A 15,178-nucleotide genomic window follows, 5' to 3' on the forward strand; every position below is an offset into this window, starting at 1 on the left:
TAGAAATTTTATAAGGTTAGATGACAGTGGGATGCTTGGGAGTACATTAAGCCTGTCATTTATGAGTGCATATTCCTCAACTTCCTTTATAACCTGTCAGTCAAAAAGGCAGGTAATATTAGTTGGATCTGAGGGGAAGTTTTGGGTAATGCTTATCTTCATCCACAGTAATGAACTGCTGGGTATTTGTTATCCAAGACTTAATTCCATTTATTATTTTAGTGATTAGGCTTAAGGGAAGAATTGGAGAATTAGGTTTTTTTCCCCCCTTTTCTTCTTCCTTTTTTTTTTTTTCTTTATTTAATGATTTGTCTTTCTGAATATGGTTTACAAAATAGAGTTGAATCTGGCTTTCAAATCCAGGTGGAAAGGATGCACCTTTTCCATCATTTTATTACACTTATTGTCAATAAGTATAGTGAAATTTCTGTGACACTTGGGCTTTCAAAGGAGATACTTTCTTCAGCCCAAAACTATGCAGGTTGTGTTCTTATCTAAATCTTCGTGTTAAGTATTATTCTATTAGTGTTACAGATTTTGCTTACTGATATTATGCAGGTTATTTTCCTTTGCTGTCTTTCATGAAATTCTTTTTAAAGATCTGATTGAGATGTGCCTGATGGTCAGTACAAGGATCAAAAGTCATGAGATTTTGGGGATAAATTCTTTCCTTTTCCTGTACCTTCTGGATTTAAGCAATTGAGAAGTTTAAAAACCAGACAAAGCCTGTAGTATTTTGATCTTTTTCTTAGTCCTCCTCCTATTGTATTTTATCTTGTATAGCCACATCTTAGGTGTAGAAGAGATCAATATTATATTTTTCTTTAGTAGATGCCATAATTTATTTTTGTTTTCTAAAGTATGATAGAAGTAGTCAAGTTATTCCAGTAGAGTTTGAGGATAAGAATTTGTAGTGCCTATTATCACATTTTCATTGTCTGATTTGGGTTTGAGTGTAAAATCTAGAAAGTTATAATTTATTTTAAAAGATATATAAGTATATTAATCTGTAATCAAAAGAAAATTAGTTATAAATCAGAGTTCTCCTAATTGAACTGCACTTGGGTGATTATTCATATCTTTTAGTTTTCCTTTACTTAGTATATTTGAGAATATAGAAAAAAATTTATTTTATTAGTGTGACAGTCTAGAGATTATAAAATTATTTGCCTCGAGTACTGCTAGCTTTTCATTTTCTTATAAGATGGTTAATATTTAACTATTTGAAGATAATTTTGTAGTTTTTTGTTAAGTCATACATTTTAAGTTATTGCAGGATACAATTTTATATGTATATATGTATGTATATGTATGTACCCACATATATATTCCTTTCATCAACAGGTTAACAAGTATTTTTTTAATAATAATTAATTTCATTGTGTAGTCTAATATGCATTCTATAAATTATAGTTGTTTTAAGCTTATTAGTAAAGAGCTTAATGAAAAACAGCATGAAAGGTAAAGATATTGTATAGTCCTTTGAATTCACCCATGGCCTGAGAGATTTCTAAAGGTTGACTTTTTTTTTTATATCCACAACCCAAGGAATACAGCTGCTATAAAACACTATTTTCATCATTTCAGAAATCAGTGGTGCTCATTGGAATGATTTCTCCAGTTGTTATTCTCCATGTCATTATTTTTTTTACTTGTCCATTTATCCTGTTTTCCTTTTATTATTTTTGCCTTCTTTTAGTATGTATTCATTGCTTTCAAGCTCAGTTACATATTTTTTCTTAAATATTCTTTGAAAATTTTACCATGTTTTTACTTTCCCATATTCTATCAGCTTCCTGTATTTAATTAATTCTTATTCATTGATAATTTGTTGTAGATGTAAGGGTCTCAGTTAATCATGTCTCCCAATGTATTTCCTTAAAAATGGGGATGAAATTTTTATTTTAACCTGTATGTAGTAACTGAGTACACATTCTTAAGTGTTTTGATTAAGTGGATTCATGTAAAAAGTATGTAAGAAGTATTCTATGTAAAAGTAGTAAATTTTCCAAAAAGGACTTAATGAAGATGAACATTATGTACCGAAGTTTCTCTGTTTTAGTTCTGGAAAAAATCTTTTCGAGACACGGAAGAAAGCTAGTTTGTTTCAAAATCACATTTTAAGTGAGACACATATCATTAAACTTAAATATGAGTGCTTTAATATTTACATAAAAGTATAGCTTTAGGACATAAGATTCCATTTTATTAACTACTGAATTGGTGAAATATGTTTCATTCTATAGTGGAGTCAAATGATTCTTCATTAGTGTTCAAAGCAGAAGAATGGCAATGATAGTTTAAAGAAGTACAATCCCAAGTAAATCTGTCTTTTTCAATTTTTTAGGAAATGATTTCTTAAAAGTGAATGTTGTAGAATGAATCAGACATAACTTTCCTGTGTTCATATATGAATATACCAGTGTAACTCCACATCATGTTCAGTCACAAGAATGGGATCCTAATTATCATGTTATACTCCATATATGTATAATACGTCAAAATACGTTTTGCTATCATATATATATATGTATGTATATATAGAACAAATAAAAAATAAATTGATTAAAAAAAGGTGAATGTTGAGACTCCTGGCTTTAAATTGTTTTTATTGCAAATTACCTATTTTATATTTTCATTTCTTGACTTACATCCCATTGAGGATATTTGGTTTACTGTTCTACCAATGTATTTTCCTCCTTTTTAGACAATTTCAACAAAAATCTCTTAAGACTGCTAAGTCATACTTTAGTTACCTGAATCTTGTAAAGGTGAAAGTTAATTATTTACTTCTGAGACTGAGTTTGTTTAGAAGAACTTTATCATTGCAGTTAGAAATGGATGGATACATATAATGTTTGATATATATTTTAATTTCTTGGTAACAGTGAAATGCACAAAGCAGATCAGCATTAAATTTAGTTCAGAACACTGACATTGCAGTTTCAAGAGTAAATATACCATGCAGAAATTATACTGTTTTAAAAAATACTTCATATAAAGTTTTGTTTTAAATTTTATTATTTAATTTTATTATATTCTCCCTTAATATGATCTAACAGTTTTATAGAGTCAAGAATTGAGGGAAGAAAGCTTCCCAAGAGAAGATATCTTGTCAAATAATGATTCTTCAATTTTTTGAGGAATTAAGCAGCTTTTGGACAATTTGGGGAAAGAAAACTTGAATAAGTATTGGTTCTGCCAGTTATGTTGTGTGCAATCCTTGTTTTAAGTTGCATTTTTTCCCATTTTGAAGTTGTATCTTTTTCTAGTATATACATATGGCTTTCTTTTATAAATTTAGTCCAAGTATATAGGAATCATCCATTTCATATGTTAAGATCTATTTAAAATAATCTGTTTTCTACTGTGCTTTGTATTATTATGTTTTTGGATTAGACTCAAGAACAGTGTTTTCTTAAAGATGCAGTTTTGCCAGTGCTGATCAGTATAATAGGAAATGTTTTACATTTGGTCTTTTGTAGTGGCCAGCCATTTTCAATCTGGAGTGCATTTGCCTAGTGTCACATGTTAATACTTTTTGATGTGGGTAGCTTCCCCCTTTCTTTCCATAAAGGCACACCTTTCTCCATCTGTTGTAGAATCTTCTTAGAAACTTCTTTCAGTTACTAGAATCAACTTGTTAATCACCTTAATACTTACCCTCCACCTCTGAACTTTTTACATTTATACATGTCTAAGGTTAGTTTTCATTTTTATGCACTATAATACTACATTATTAACTTTGCATGTTTATTTTACTGATTTTGCATTTCCTTCTTCTGATGCTACTACCTTTTAAAAATTTGAGAAAAGTCCTGTTTCTTAAAAAAGAATGGTGATTTTAGAAGACTAAACCTGCTTCCTGCAAATCCCTATACTGCATGCCTGTTAATACGCTACCCATTATTGTATATATGTGTGTGTGCAGGGTGGTATTTATATTAAAGAACTCATAAAACCTTTTAATGATAGTTGAAAAATTATGAGCGAAATGATACCAAATGGTATTTGATTTGTACTGATGTTTCTAATTTCTAACATTGAAAAATGATTGTTATTAATGCCTTAAAAAGAACTTATATGCACTTACTATGATATTTAAACAAGACTAATGGAATTTATTTTAAATACTAATTTGTGTGAGAATCTGTCCTTTAACAATTGATATGATTGCCTTTTGTGAATGCAAGCATTGTCTTAGGGTATCTTTCTATCTTTAGACAGCAAATCACAATATTCAGTAAGTAGTGGTTCTTCCAAAACTTCTGTGGTTTCATTTACTATTAACATGCTGTTTGACAGCTGGCCTTTACTAATCTCACACCATGGGCTTGAAACTTTTTCCCCAAAGCTTTATAGTAGAATTACAATACATTGTATCCTTTGTTTTCTCCTGGAAAAGGATTTAAACAAACTTTCTATTGCACTTGTTGAATATGTATTTCATAGTAACCACCATGAAGTTTGAAGCATTTAAGAAGATGAAGAAGAAAGATAAAAGATACACATTCAAGAAGGCTTGGTTTCGCAGTTGCTGCATAATCCTTTCTGCTGTCATTGGTACCCTAACTCTGTACCTACCAGAACAAAAGAAACTGAATTGAAAATTGTGGGAGCTGGGGAACATTTTGTTGGCAGCACATCACATGGCCCATAGGCGTTGTCAGGTCTCAGTTTGATGCTCTTTATTCTTTCTGACAGATGTGAGGTAGGGTCTATGAGGGGGAAGTCATTACTAGAGAGAGGGCAGTGTCAGATCAAAAGTAACCAGTGATCAAACAAGGTAAAGGACTGTGGAAAATAGGCTCTCATTCGGGCCCTCAACACCTGCCTGATCACTGAAGGGAATAGTCCTTATGTGTCAGGGCAAGTTGATTTTCTTTGATGTACAGTGAATTAGAAGTCAGAATGGAAGCTTAACTGGAGTACAGAAGATTTTTACTTCCTAGTTCTTGGGCAATTGAGTGTTTAAATTTTTTACTTTAATTACCTAAAAGTTATAGAAGTCATTCTCTGTTGAATGAAATATTAAAGCTTACCTATGCTGACTTTGTTATCACTACATATTTAGAGATACTGCTAATAAGTTATTTTGACATGGTATAGACAACCTTTAGAAGTCACCAAACTCTTAGTGTCTCATGCATCTTAGGGTGATCATTTGTATAGTTACAGTGGTAGAAAGTGCATACTAAGCTTGGAACATACTAGGTTCTCTCAGAGTAAATTTTTGACACTTACCTTGTTAACTAATTTCAAATAAATTTGAATAAACTTTTTTATACCTAATGTATATGTAATATAATTAATTATATTTTCTTTTAAGCCAGTCGTTTCCAATCAAGTTAGTTGCAAGAAAACTTAAGAGACAATTTCATAGAGGTGTTTTCTGATTTTAAGGTTTTTTAAATTGAGGTTTTTACATGGCACAGTATGGTTCTTCCCTGCCCTTTCATCTTCAGAGGTATTTGATCAAAATTAAGAAGAAGGATGATATTTTATTAAAAATATGTTATTTCATTAGCTTGTTTTGTGGATAAATTGACTGTTGGGGTATATTTCTAAATACATGTATGCATTTTTTTCCTTTATATTTACAAAGTAAATTTTGACTTTACTGTCTTACTTTTGATATTTTAAATACTTCTGAATTTCATTGAGGTTCACAAATAATTAGCAATCATTTTGTCCTCAAATTGTAGGATTTGAAATTACTCATTTTCCAGTCAGAAGCTTAAGGAATCTTAGTGCTTCAGCCTTTTAAAAGTGATTATTAACCTAGTTTGTCTATCTATTCAACTTTGCATGAAGCCCTATTTTTTTTTTTAAGATGTTGGTGGACCTTTATTTTATTCATTTATTTACATGTGGTGCTGAAACTCAAATCCAGTGCCTCACACATGCTAGGCAAGCACTCTACCACTGAGCCACACAACCTCAGCCTCACCCTATTTTTAAAAAATACTTTTAGGTAACTTAAATATTCCTTTTTACATTTAGAAATATAAAAACTGTTACATAGTCTTTCCATTGATGTTTGACTTATAGACTACTGTTAGTTATGTTTTGTACCTGGAAATATTAGAATTACATATTGAACATACTTACATTACTGATATTTCTGGTTTGACTTTAAACGAAAGTGCTTGTAAATTGTTATCGAATGTTTTGCATCATTTTAGGGTAGTTTGACTAGAAGCTTTTAAGGGAATTGTTAGATGAGTTGTAATTTTAAAATTTATTTGGAATAAATGTCATATAAATATTCTATATTTTTGAAGCTTTTGGGAATTAAAAATGATCAATATAGATTTACCAAATGTAATCTAACTATAATTAGACTTTTTTGATTTTGATTTTTTTTTAGCACGTTTGCTCTGAACTATGTCTGAAGGATTGTAAGTTGGAACTGGTATCACATATCTCATTGAGGGAGGAGGAGAATGGTTTGGGTTTGGATTTTGATGATTTAAGGGCTTTATTCTTCCCTTTTATCTGAATATTTATAAAAAAACGTATTGGGGTTTGCTGATATTTTAGTATTAATGTTAAGAAGAAACATTTGTGAAAGATGAACTTTTAAAAGTAAATGTTGGTTGTTTTTTCAAAATGGACCTTAATACAAGCTTAGGATTTTACTAGTCATAAATTTTGACCCATGATATACTATCGTAATTGGTCCAGATATGATCTTATTTTATTATAAAAGTTTATTTAACAGTTATATTTAATCAACAACATTTTATCAAAACTATTAATTAGAATATTAAAAACATTCCTCTACCTGTGCATGTAGGTAGATGTATGCACAGGTACCTTGTGTCACCTCTTTAGAGGAAATAAGAGGTAAAAAGAGTTACCTCTATCCTGAATTTCATGTTGATCAGTTTTTCCTATTTTGTTACATATTATGTATGCCCAAATAATAAATTGTTCTTACTTGTTTTTAAGGAAATAAAATTTAAGGAGGGGGCTGGGGTTGTAGCTGAGTGGTAGAGCCCTTGCCTAGCATATGCGAGGTGCTGGGTTCTATCCTCAGTACCTCATAAAAACAAATAAAATAAAAAGATATTGTGTCCCTCTACAACTAAAACTATTTAAAAAACATTTAAGGAGTAGTTGATGAACTGGTAAGAGTAGTGCTTTAAACAGATATTTTAATGTATTACCTAAGATGAATATAATTTCATAAATTTAAAGGAAGTATATTTCTGAATTTGAACTTGGTATGATTTAAATCCAATTTTTAAAATTATTTACTGTTTTTTCACATTAGTTATTTAAGATCTTTAGATTTTGTATGTAGTATCTGTATGTTTGTTGTTCCTTTGCATCTTGCATCTTCTGTTATTAAATCATATTCATACATGTAGAAAATGAGGTTCTCCCCCCTTACTTTTGGTTTGCTACAATTGTAGCAATTCCTGATTTGATTACAGGTTAGAAAAGTTTAGACTCTTTTAGGTAATAGGTATAGTTGGTCAGCAATATGTAACCAATTCACAGTTTAGTATAGAGGTAAGTGAATTTTAAGCTTACCAAATTACTGTTATGTTTTACATATCCGTTTGTAGTGTCATCAGTAATTTAATCAATCCAACCAGTATCATTTTTCATAAAGATAAAATATACTAAATTTCTATGATTGGTAGAAGTACCATTCATTTAATAATGGCTTTTCAGGGGGAAAAAGAAAAACTACATTAAATTACTATTTATGTTGATTTAAAAACTTCCAGCCAGGTGTGGTAGCGCATGCCTGTAATGTTGTAAGTACATTGATGTTTGTACAGTGAACATCGTAGAGTGTTTTAATACAAATTTGCATGATATAGGTCAATCCCAGCATCTCTCGGGTGGCTGAGGCAAGAGGATCGAAAGTTCAGAGTCAGCCTCAGCAACTTACTGAGACCCTAAGCAATTTATTGAGACCCTATTTCAAAATAAAAAGTAAAAAAGACTGGGAATGTAGTTCAGTGGTTTAGTGTCTCTGGGCTCAATATCCTGTACCTTATAAAAATAAATAAAAAGAAACCAAAACATACAAAACCCTCCCCCAATTTTAGAACCCAAATTTCAGAACAATTAGTATCTTTTTTTTTTTAACCAACTTGATTAACTTAATTGATCAGTAGCTCAGCATTGATTTAATATACGGTTTTGGTGAATCAGACTAAACAAAACATAACCACATGCTACCTAATGACATTTCAGTCAACAACTGACTGCATATACTCCAGTAGTCCCATAAGATAGTATTGCATACTCTAAGCAATTCAGTGAGACCCTGTGTCAAAATAAAAAATAAAAGGGGTTGGTGATGTGGCTCAGTGTTTGAGTGCACGTGGGTTCAGTCCCCAGTACCAGAAAAAAAAGAATAAAAAAAGAAAGATTATTTTGCCTAGTCACATCATAGGGGGATAGCTATCTTGGTTTGTTGTAAGTACATTGATATTTGTACAGTGAGCATTATAGAGTGTTTTAATACAAATCTGGATGATATAAGTCAGTCATTCCACATAGCCATGTGTTGTGTGCACACACATGGACATGGTACTGAACATTGAATCCAGGGGTGCTTTAGCACTTGATGTGGCCTTTTCATGGAGTCAGTAAGTGTGGTGAGCCAGGTGCCATGGCATATGCCTGTAATCCCAGCAAGTCAGGAGGCTGAGGCAGGATGATCACAAGTTTGAGACCAGCCTCAGCAACTTAGACCTTTAGACCGTATCTCAAAATAACAAAATAGAAAAGGCTAGGGATATCAATCCCCAATACACACCCCTCAAAGAAAGAAATATGGTGAGATGTATGAAGTTGGGGCCTTCATAATATGGCATACTGTTTTATAGGAAACTTTTTTGTTTGTAAGTAGAAGGGGTACATTCTAAATTAACTGTAGAAAGTATAATATAATGAATATATAAGCAGTAGCACTGTCATTTATTGTCAAGTATTATGTACTGAGCATTATAGTTATTCATAGTAGTTGAGTTTATCTCAACAAATTAATATTTGCATGGAATTTGGTTTCTTCATGTTACCCCTATTTTTCCTCCCCTCTTCTTCCCTCCCCCATTTTCCTTTCTTTACTTATCTTTCTCTCATCTATTTTTTATTGTATCTTTCTACTTATACATAAAGGTGAAATTTCCTGTGATATATATGTATGCATACAGCATGATTTTTTAAAAAATTAATTCAGCATTTCCTCTCCTTTCCCATTCCTTCTCTCTCTCCCTCTACTATTCTGATCTTCTGTATATCTTTATGATACCTGATCCTTCCCTTCTTTCCTTTATTTTGTTCTAGCTTCCACATATGGGAGAAAGCATTCGACCCTTGATTTTCTGAGACTGGCTTATTTCACTTAGCATGATACTCCCCATTTCCATCCATTTACCAGCAAATGCCATAATTTCATTCTTTGTGTCTGCATCAAACTCCATATATACCACGATTTCTTAATCCATTCATCTGTTGATTGGCATCTGGGTTGATTCCATAATTTAAATTGTGCTGCTATAAACATTGAGATCGCTGTATCTCTATAGTGTGCTGATTTTAGTTCTTTTGTATTTATACTAAGGAGTGGGTAGCTGGGTCATATGGTGGTTCCATTCCTAGTTTTTTTGAGGAATCTTAATGTATGTGCTATATACTTCTATACAGCTGGCAGTGCTGTAGGTTTACTTACATGAGCACTACACAATCATGTAGGTAATATGTTATACCACAACATTATGATGTCTGTGATGTCACTAGGTGGTAGGGATATTTCAGCTCAATTATCTTATGGAACATTCACCAGATTATTGTTAGCCCATATCTGAATTTGCTTTGAAGATGGAGTTTTTCCAGTTTCTATTTTTTAACATATAGTCTTTATAAAATAAAAATGAATGTTCATACTTTTCTAATTCTTTGGAAATGTGATAGGTAATAATTATGAATAGTTCTTGAAATAATGAATGGTTTTTCAAAATTGAGGGAGCTAATTCATAAATGTTGGTGATAAAATTGGTACATTTTAACTTTGACTACAGCAGATTTTTAAAAATAAGTTATGATCAATCATATTTACAAGAATGTGGTATTTAGAATTAAATTTTAATAATCATTTATAATATATTCACCAGTCTCCATTTTTAGGAGACTTTCAATATAAATGGAGAACTCGTGTTCATATGCATTTGTATGATTACAAAATAATATAAGATGGATAAAGTGGTGTCAGATTAATCTGAGTTTAAAAGGGGAAAAGTTTTTGTTTTTGTTTATTTTTTTGGTTTCCTTGATTCCTTATGAGATGGACTATTTTGCTTCATGAGGGATTCTAAGAGATCCACATTGAATGCTGATTTGTTTGTGTTTTGTAAATAATCTTGGTGATATTGCTTATGTATGATTAATGCAGTTAGTATAGTGTTTAGGATTGTAATTTCAGGAGTTTCATGTAGTTTATTGCATTGAGGTTTATTCAGTATTTTCAGATGTGAGGCATACCTGTATCACATTCCTTACAGGTCTTATAAAGCAGAGCTAAATAGTTTCATAATTACAGTGGTATAGTACCTTGGTTTTTCTCAATTTAGGTCAATCATTTGGATCATTTAGTAAGAAGTTATCACTTGGTTTACAACATTCATCAATTATAATATTTGGGAGAACAGAAAACAAATCTAGAGGTAAAGATTAAAAGAGTGGTATAACGTTATTTTATACCCTAAAAACTATATTGAAAGTTTTGAAAGTAAATGATTTTGTAGTTATAGATGGCATGACCCTAGGAAACATTTTTTTGACTGCTTTATGAATAATTATCTACATGGATCAATTTTTTTAAGTCTGATTTCCTACCGTTCATTCTTTTGTTCATTAAATATTTGTTGCATATATCTACATAAGAAGCACTGTGATTTCCAACCCTTTTTCTGTAGGTATCATGCTAACCCTGCTTACTTTATAGTACCTCTTAATTAATGAGATTAATTTCTTTCTTGTATTTACTTCTAAGAGTTTGCTGGAGAGGACAGTAAGACTTTTGTCAAACTATTGTTCTAGAGCTTGAACTTTTAACCTCTCATGTACCAAATAATGTATTTTAAGAGAAAGAATTTGAAGATAATGGTATTTACATAATATTTCATTTCCTATTATAATCTCTAAATTCATCATAGCTATCTAGTTTAGCTGAATATTTTGGAGAGTAAAATTAAAGGAGTTGTTTTATAGTGTAGAACATATACTCATTACAGTGACTTTCTCTGGTACTTTTATATGAAGTACTTGCTGTTAAAAAGTTGTTCTCTTTAGCTGTGGGAGTTCTTGGGTAGTACATAGGTAGCAGTACCTGAAGAAATAAACATAGTGAAATTGATTTTGGGCATTATTCCATTGGGTTGGTCTTTTATTTATTATCAGGATATTTTTGAGGACATGGTCTACCATGTATAGAGTTGTTCTTTATGAGAACCTTTAGTTAGCTATTGCTTCTGGTCTTAGTACTAGGGAAAGGTAGATTTTTAAAAATTAAAAAAAAATTTTTTTATAGAATATTCTTTTATTTTAGAACATTGTAGACAGAAGTATTGTGAAGACAGTTCAGAGTACTTTTACACATAAGACTCATTTTCCTCTCAATAACATGTTACATTAATATGGCATATTTGCTACAATCACTGAATAAATACATTATTAATTTTCATAGTTTTTTTCAGATATCCTCAGTTTCTCTCCAAAATCCTACTTTTCATTCCAGGATACTGTCCAGAATACCACATTTTACAGGATAGTAGTCATGTCCTTTTAGGCTCCTGTTGGCTATGGCAGTCTCTCAGACTTTTCCTGATTTTTGATAACATGAACAGTTTCAAAGAGTATTGATTATGTATTTTTAATTTAATTTTTATTTTTTATTTTTTCCCATATTTTTATTGGCACATTGTAGTTGTACATAATGATGGGATTTGTTGTTACATACTTGTATGTACACACAATATAACAATATAATTTGGCCAATATCATTCCCCAGTATTGCCCCTTTTCTTCTCCTCCTTCCCCTAGTCCCTTTCCTCTACTCTACTGATCTCCCTTAGATTTTCATGATATTCTTCCACGCCCCATTTTTTTTTTTTTTTAAAGTTCACAGGCTTTTATTTCTTTACATTTATTATGCCATGAATTCATAGGGAATAGGTTCCAGCAGCTCAGGCTCCTTTCCATTTGTTCTCACAAAATGTGCTTCTCTGGGTGGAGCAGGCTGGCATTTCAGCTGAACCCAGGTACCCTTCTCTTTGGCTTCCTTCTTTTTCTGATCATTTTCCTTCACACGTTTCAGGAAGCTGTCTCGGCTCTTAGAGTGCTTAATATGCTCAATACGCACATTAATCCTCTTGGCAAGAATCTTGCCCTTAACTTGCTTATTCACAACAATGCCAACAGCATGCTGGGTAACATTGTAGACTCTCCCAGTTTTGCCATGATAACATTTATGAGGCATTCCTTTTTGAACAGTACCCATTCCCTTAATGTCTACAATATCACCTTTCTTATAAATTCGCATATATGTGGCCAAAGGTACAACTCCATGTTTTCTAAAAGGCCTAGAGAACATATATCGGGTTCCTCTCCTCTTTCCCTTTGTGTTCATCATTTGGGCGAATTACTGGAAGATGGCGGTTCCGGCCGAAAGGCTACGCCCCATTTTTTAAAATCTTTTTTCCTCTCTTGTTTCCACATGTAATAGAAAACATATGACCCTTGACCTTCTGAGTTTGGCTTATTTTGTTTAATGTAATGTTTTCAAGTTTCATTCATTTTTCAGCAAATGACATAATTTCATTCTTTACTGCTGGTAAGACTTATTATATATATGTGCTACACTTTCTTTATTCGTTGATAGACACCTAGGCTAGTTCCATAATTTGTAAATTACTTACATACATACATTTAATTTTAAAATACATTCTTCTTTGCATAGGCAATTGTAATATAATGGAAAGTGCCTTGGAGCCCAACTGGAAAGACCTAAATGTAGATGACCTCTGTCCCTTAGTTGAATAACTTTTGGCAAGTGCTTCTGAGGTAGTTTTCTTATTTGTAGCATGAGAATAAAATTATTACGTTGGTTAAGTCAGGTAGTTTACGTGAAAGTGGTAGTCACATATTAAGTGGTATGTATGATTTTTTTCCTTTAGTCAGTTTCCTGTGAAGCTTGTTGATAAACATGGAATGCTATCCATAATTAAAAAAAAAAAAAAATCACGTATATACTTTTTTTTTAGGGGTTGGGGAGAATTCTGTAACACTGAAAAATAAGAAGTATATATAACTTGTTTCATAAAAATATATGTGGGTGGGGTTATAAGAATCTTGCACTATTGGGTAGTAGAAAATAAAACTTCCTATAAATCCCTCTGATTATTTTCAGAAAAATTTTAATGTATATGCCAAAGTGCTATATCCATCCTTTCTTAAAAAGTTAATTATACAACATATAGTATCATTTTCTTCTATAATATTTCATTATTGATAAATACTTTGTCTTTGAGTATTTTCTTACAACATGTATTGGCCGTAAACTTCAATGGTTTTCTATCAGAAGAATGTATTTTATATGTTCTCTTTTTATAATGTTATCTTGTTAGTAATTTTGATAAAAGAAGTTTTCTCTACACAGTACCTTTTACCTCTGTGTCTAATGTTTTTTTTTTTTTTTTTAATTTCATTAGTGACCATGTTTCTTGCATTAGTTGGTGACACCATCAAATTAGTTGCCTGTAGGAAGGGATAAGAATACCAATTAGACTTCAGATTTAAAAAAAAAAAAAATGCTTGATGCTCTATCACATCATTAAGGAACATAATTTTCTTGTGGGAAAATAACTCGTGCTTTCCTTTGGGCCAGGCCTGAAAAGGTACACTCAGTGATTGACCTCTTGGTGCTTACTTTTAATATGAAAGTTGTGAAAGGGTAGTTTTTATGTCAGACTGGTATATAGTCACTAATTTCATTGTTTTCATTTTACAACTTGTGAATTCTTTCTTAAGCACTTAATTAAACTTCTTGGGGCATTTATTTTCTTATGTATAGATTGGAGGTGATGTGTTCTACATTTTGTGAATAGCAGCTATTTCCCAAAGCATCTGGGGAAACAACCGTGTTCACAAAATGTTAGCTTCTGTCTTTACTTCCCATTTGCTATCGTTAACTTCCAAATTGCTATTTCTCTTCTCTTTCTTAATAACTAACTAAAGCATACAGTTTTGCTCCAAGTTACTGAGAATGTAGCAGTGTGGAGAGTTGCTTTATTTATTTGATAGGGTCCAGTGAGCCTTTCATCTTTTTTTTTTTTTTTTTTTTTTGCAGTGCTGGGGATCGAACCCAGGGTCTTGTGCATGCAAGGCAAGCACTCTACCGACTGAGCTATCTCCCCAGCCCTCATCTTTTTTTTTTTTAATGCTCTATTTAAATTTTTTTTTTTTATTTCTTCCTTTTAGATACATGTAACAGTCAAGTGTGTTTTGACATATTATGCATACATGGAGAATAACTTCCCATTTTTGTGGTTGTACATGATGTGGAGTTTCACTGGTTGTGTATTCATATATGAATATAGGAAAGTTATGTCTGATTCATTCTATAGTCTTTCCTATTCCCGTTCCCCTCCCCTTCCCTATATTCTCCTTTGTGTGAGCCTTTCAGCTTATGGTTAATTTCTGAAAGAGTCACATCAACCTTTAGTATTTGCTTGTATTTTTCAAAACACTGCCTATACTTGTTAACATCTTTCATAGTTTTACTCATGGTAACTTGTCCTCCCTGGTTATTTCAGTTCATTAATGTTGTTTTCTTGGGTATCTATCATTTTCTTTGCCATGGGTTGTCATTCTTAGCAGTTAAATTGTTACTATTAAATGGTGAATATTGAACTCAAAATATATCCTACATTTTATTTATAATTTATATGATTGCAGGTAACAAATGTCAACTCAGTTTGCTTAAACAATAAGAAGGATATTGGCTTATAACTGAATTCTGTAGAACTAGACTGTACAGGCTTTAGGTTTGATTTAATTCAGAATTCTGTAGAACTGGACTGTATTGTTCAGGCTTTAGGTTTGATTTAATTCAGTGTTTTCACTTTGCATTTAAGGAATTTGCTCTTCCTGA

General features: G+C 31.6%; 2 protein-coding genes across 4 annotated transcripts in view; one reads left to right on the forward strand and one right to left on the reverse strand.

The window, feature by feature from the left end:
- Positions 1-15,178, forward strand: part of FBXL17 (F-box and leucine rich repeat protein 17) — a 544,511-nt gene that overhangs the window by 42,306 nt on the left and 487,027 nt on the right. The gene's annotated exons all lie outside the window — the stretch shown is intronic.
- Positions 12,129-12,692, reverse strand: LOC306664878 (large ribosomal subunit protein eL21-like). Its single transcript, XM_079145999.1, has one exon. The coding sequence runs from the start codon at positions 12,656-12,658 to the stop codon at positions 12,176-12,178; it is 483 nt and encodes a 160-aa protein (XP_079002125.1). The 5' UTR covers positions 12,659-12,692; the 3' UTR covers positions 12,129-12,175.

This window comes from Sciurus vulgaris (genome assembly GCF_902686455.1).
Source record: "Sciurus vulgaris genome assembly, chromosome: 6".
Classification (NCBI taxonomy): domain Eukaryota; kingdom Metazoa; phylum Chordata; class Mammalia; order Rodentia; family Sciuridae; genus Sciurus; species Sciurus vulgaris.

Coding starts and splice junctions, on each gene's coding strand:
- LOC306664878 (XM_079145999.1), bottom strand. CDS start 12,658: ATGATGAACACAAAGGGAAAGAGGAGAGGAACCCGATATATGTTCTCT.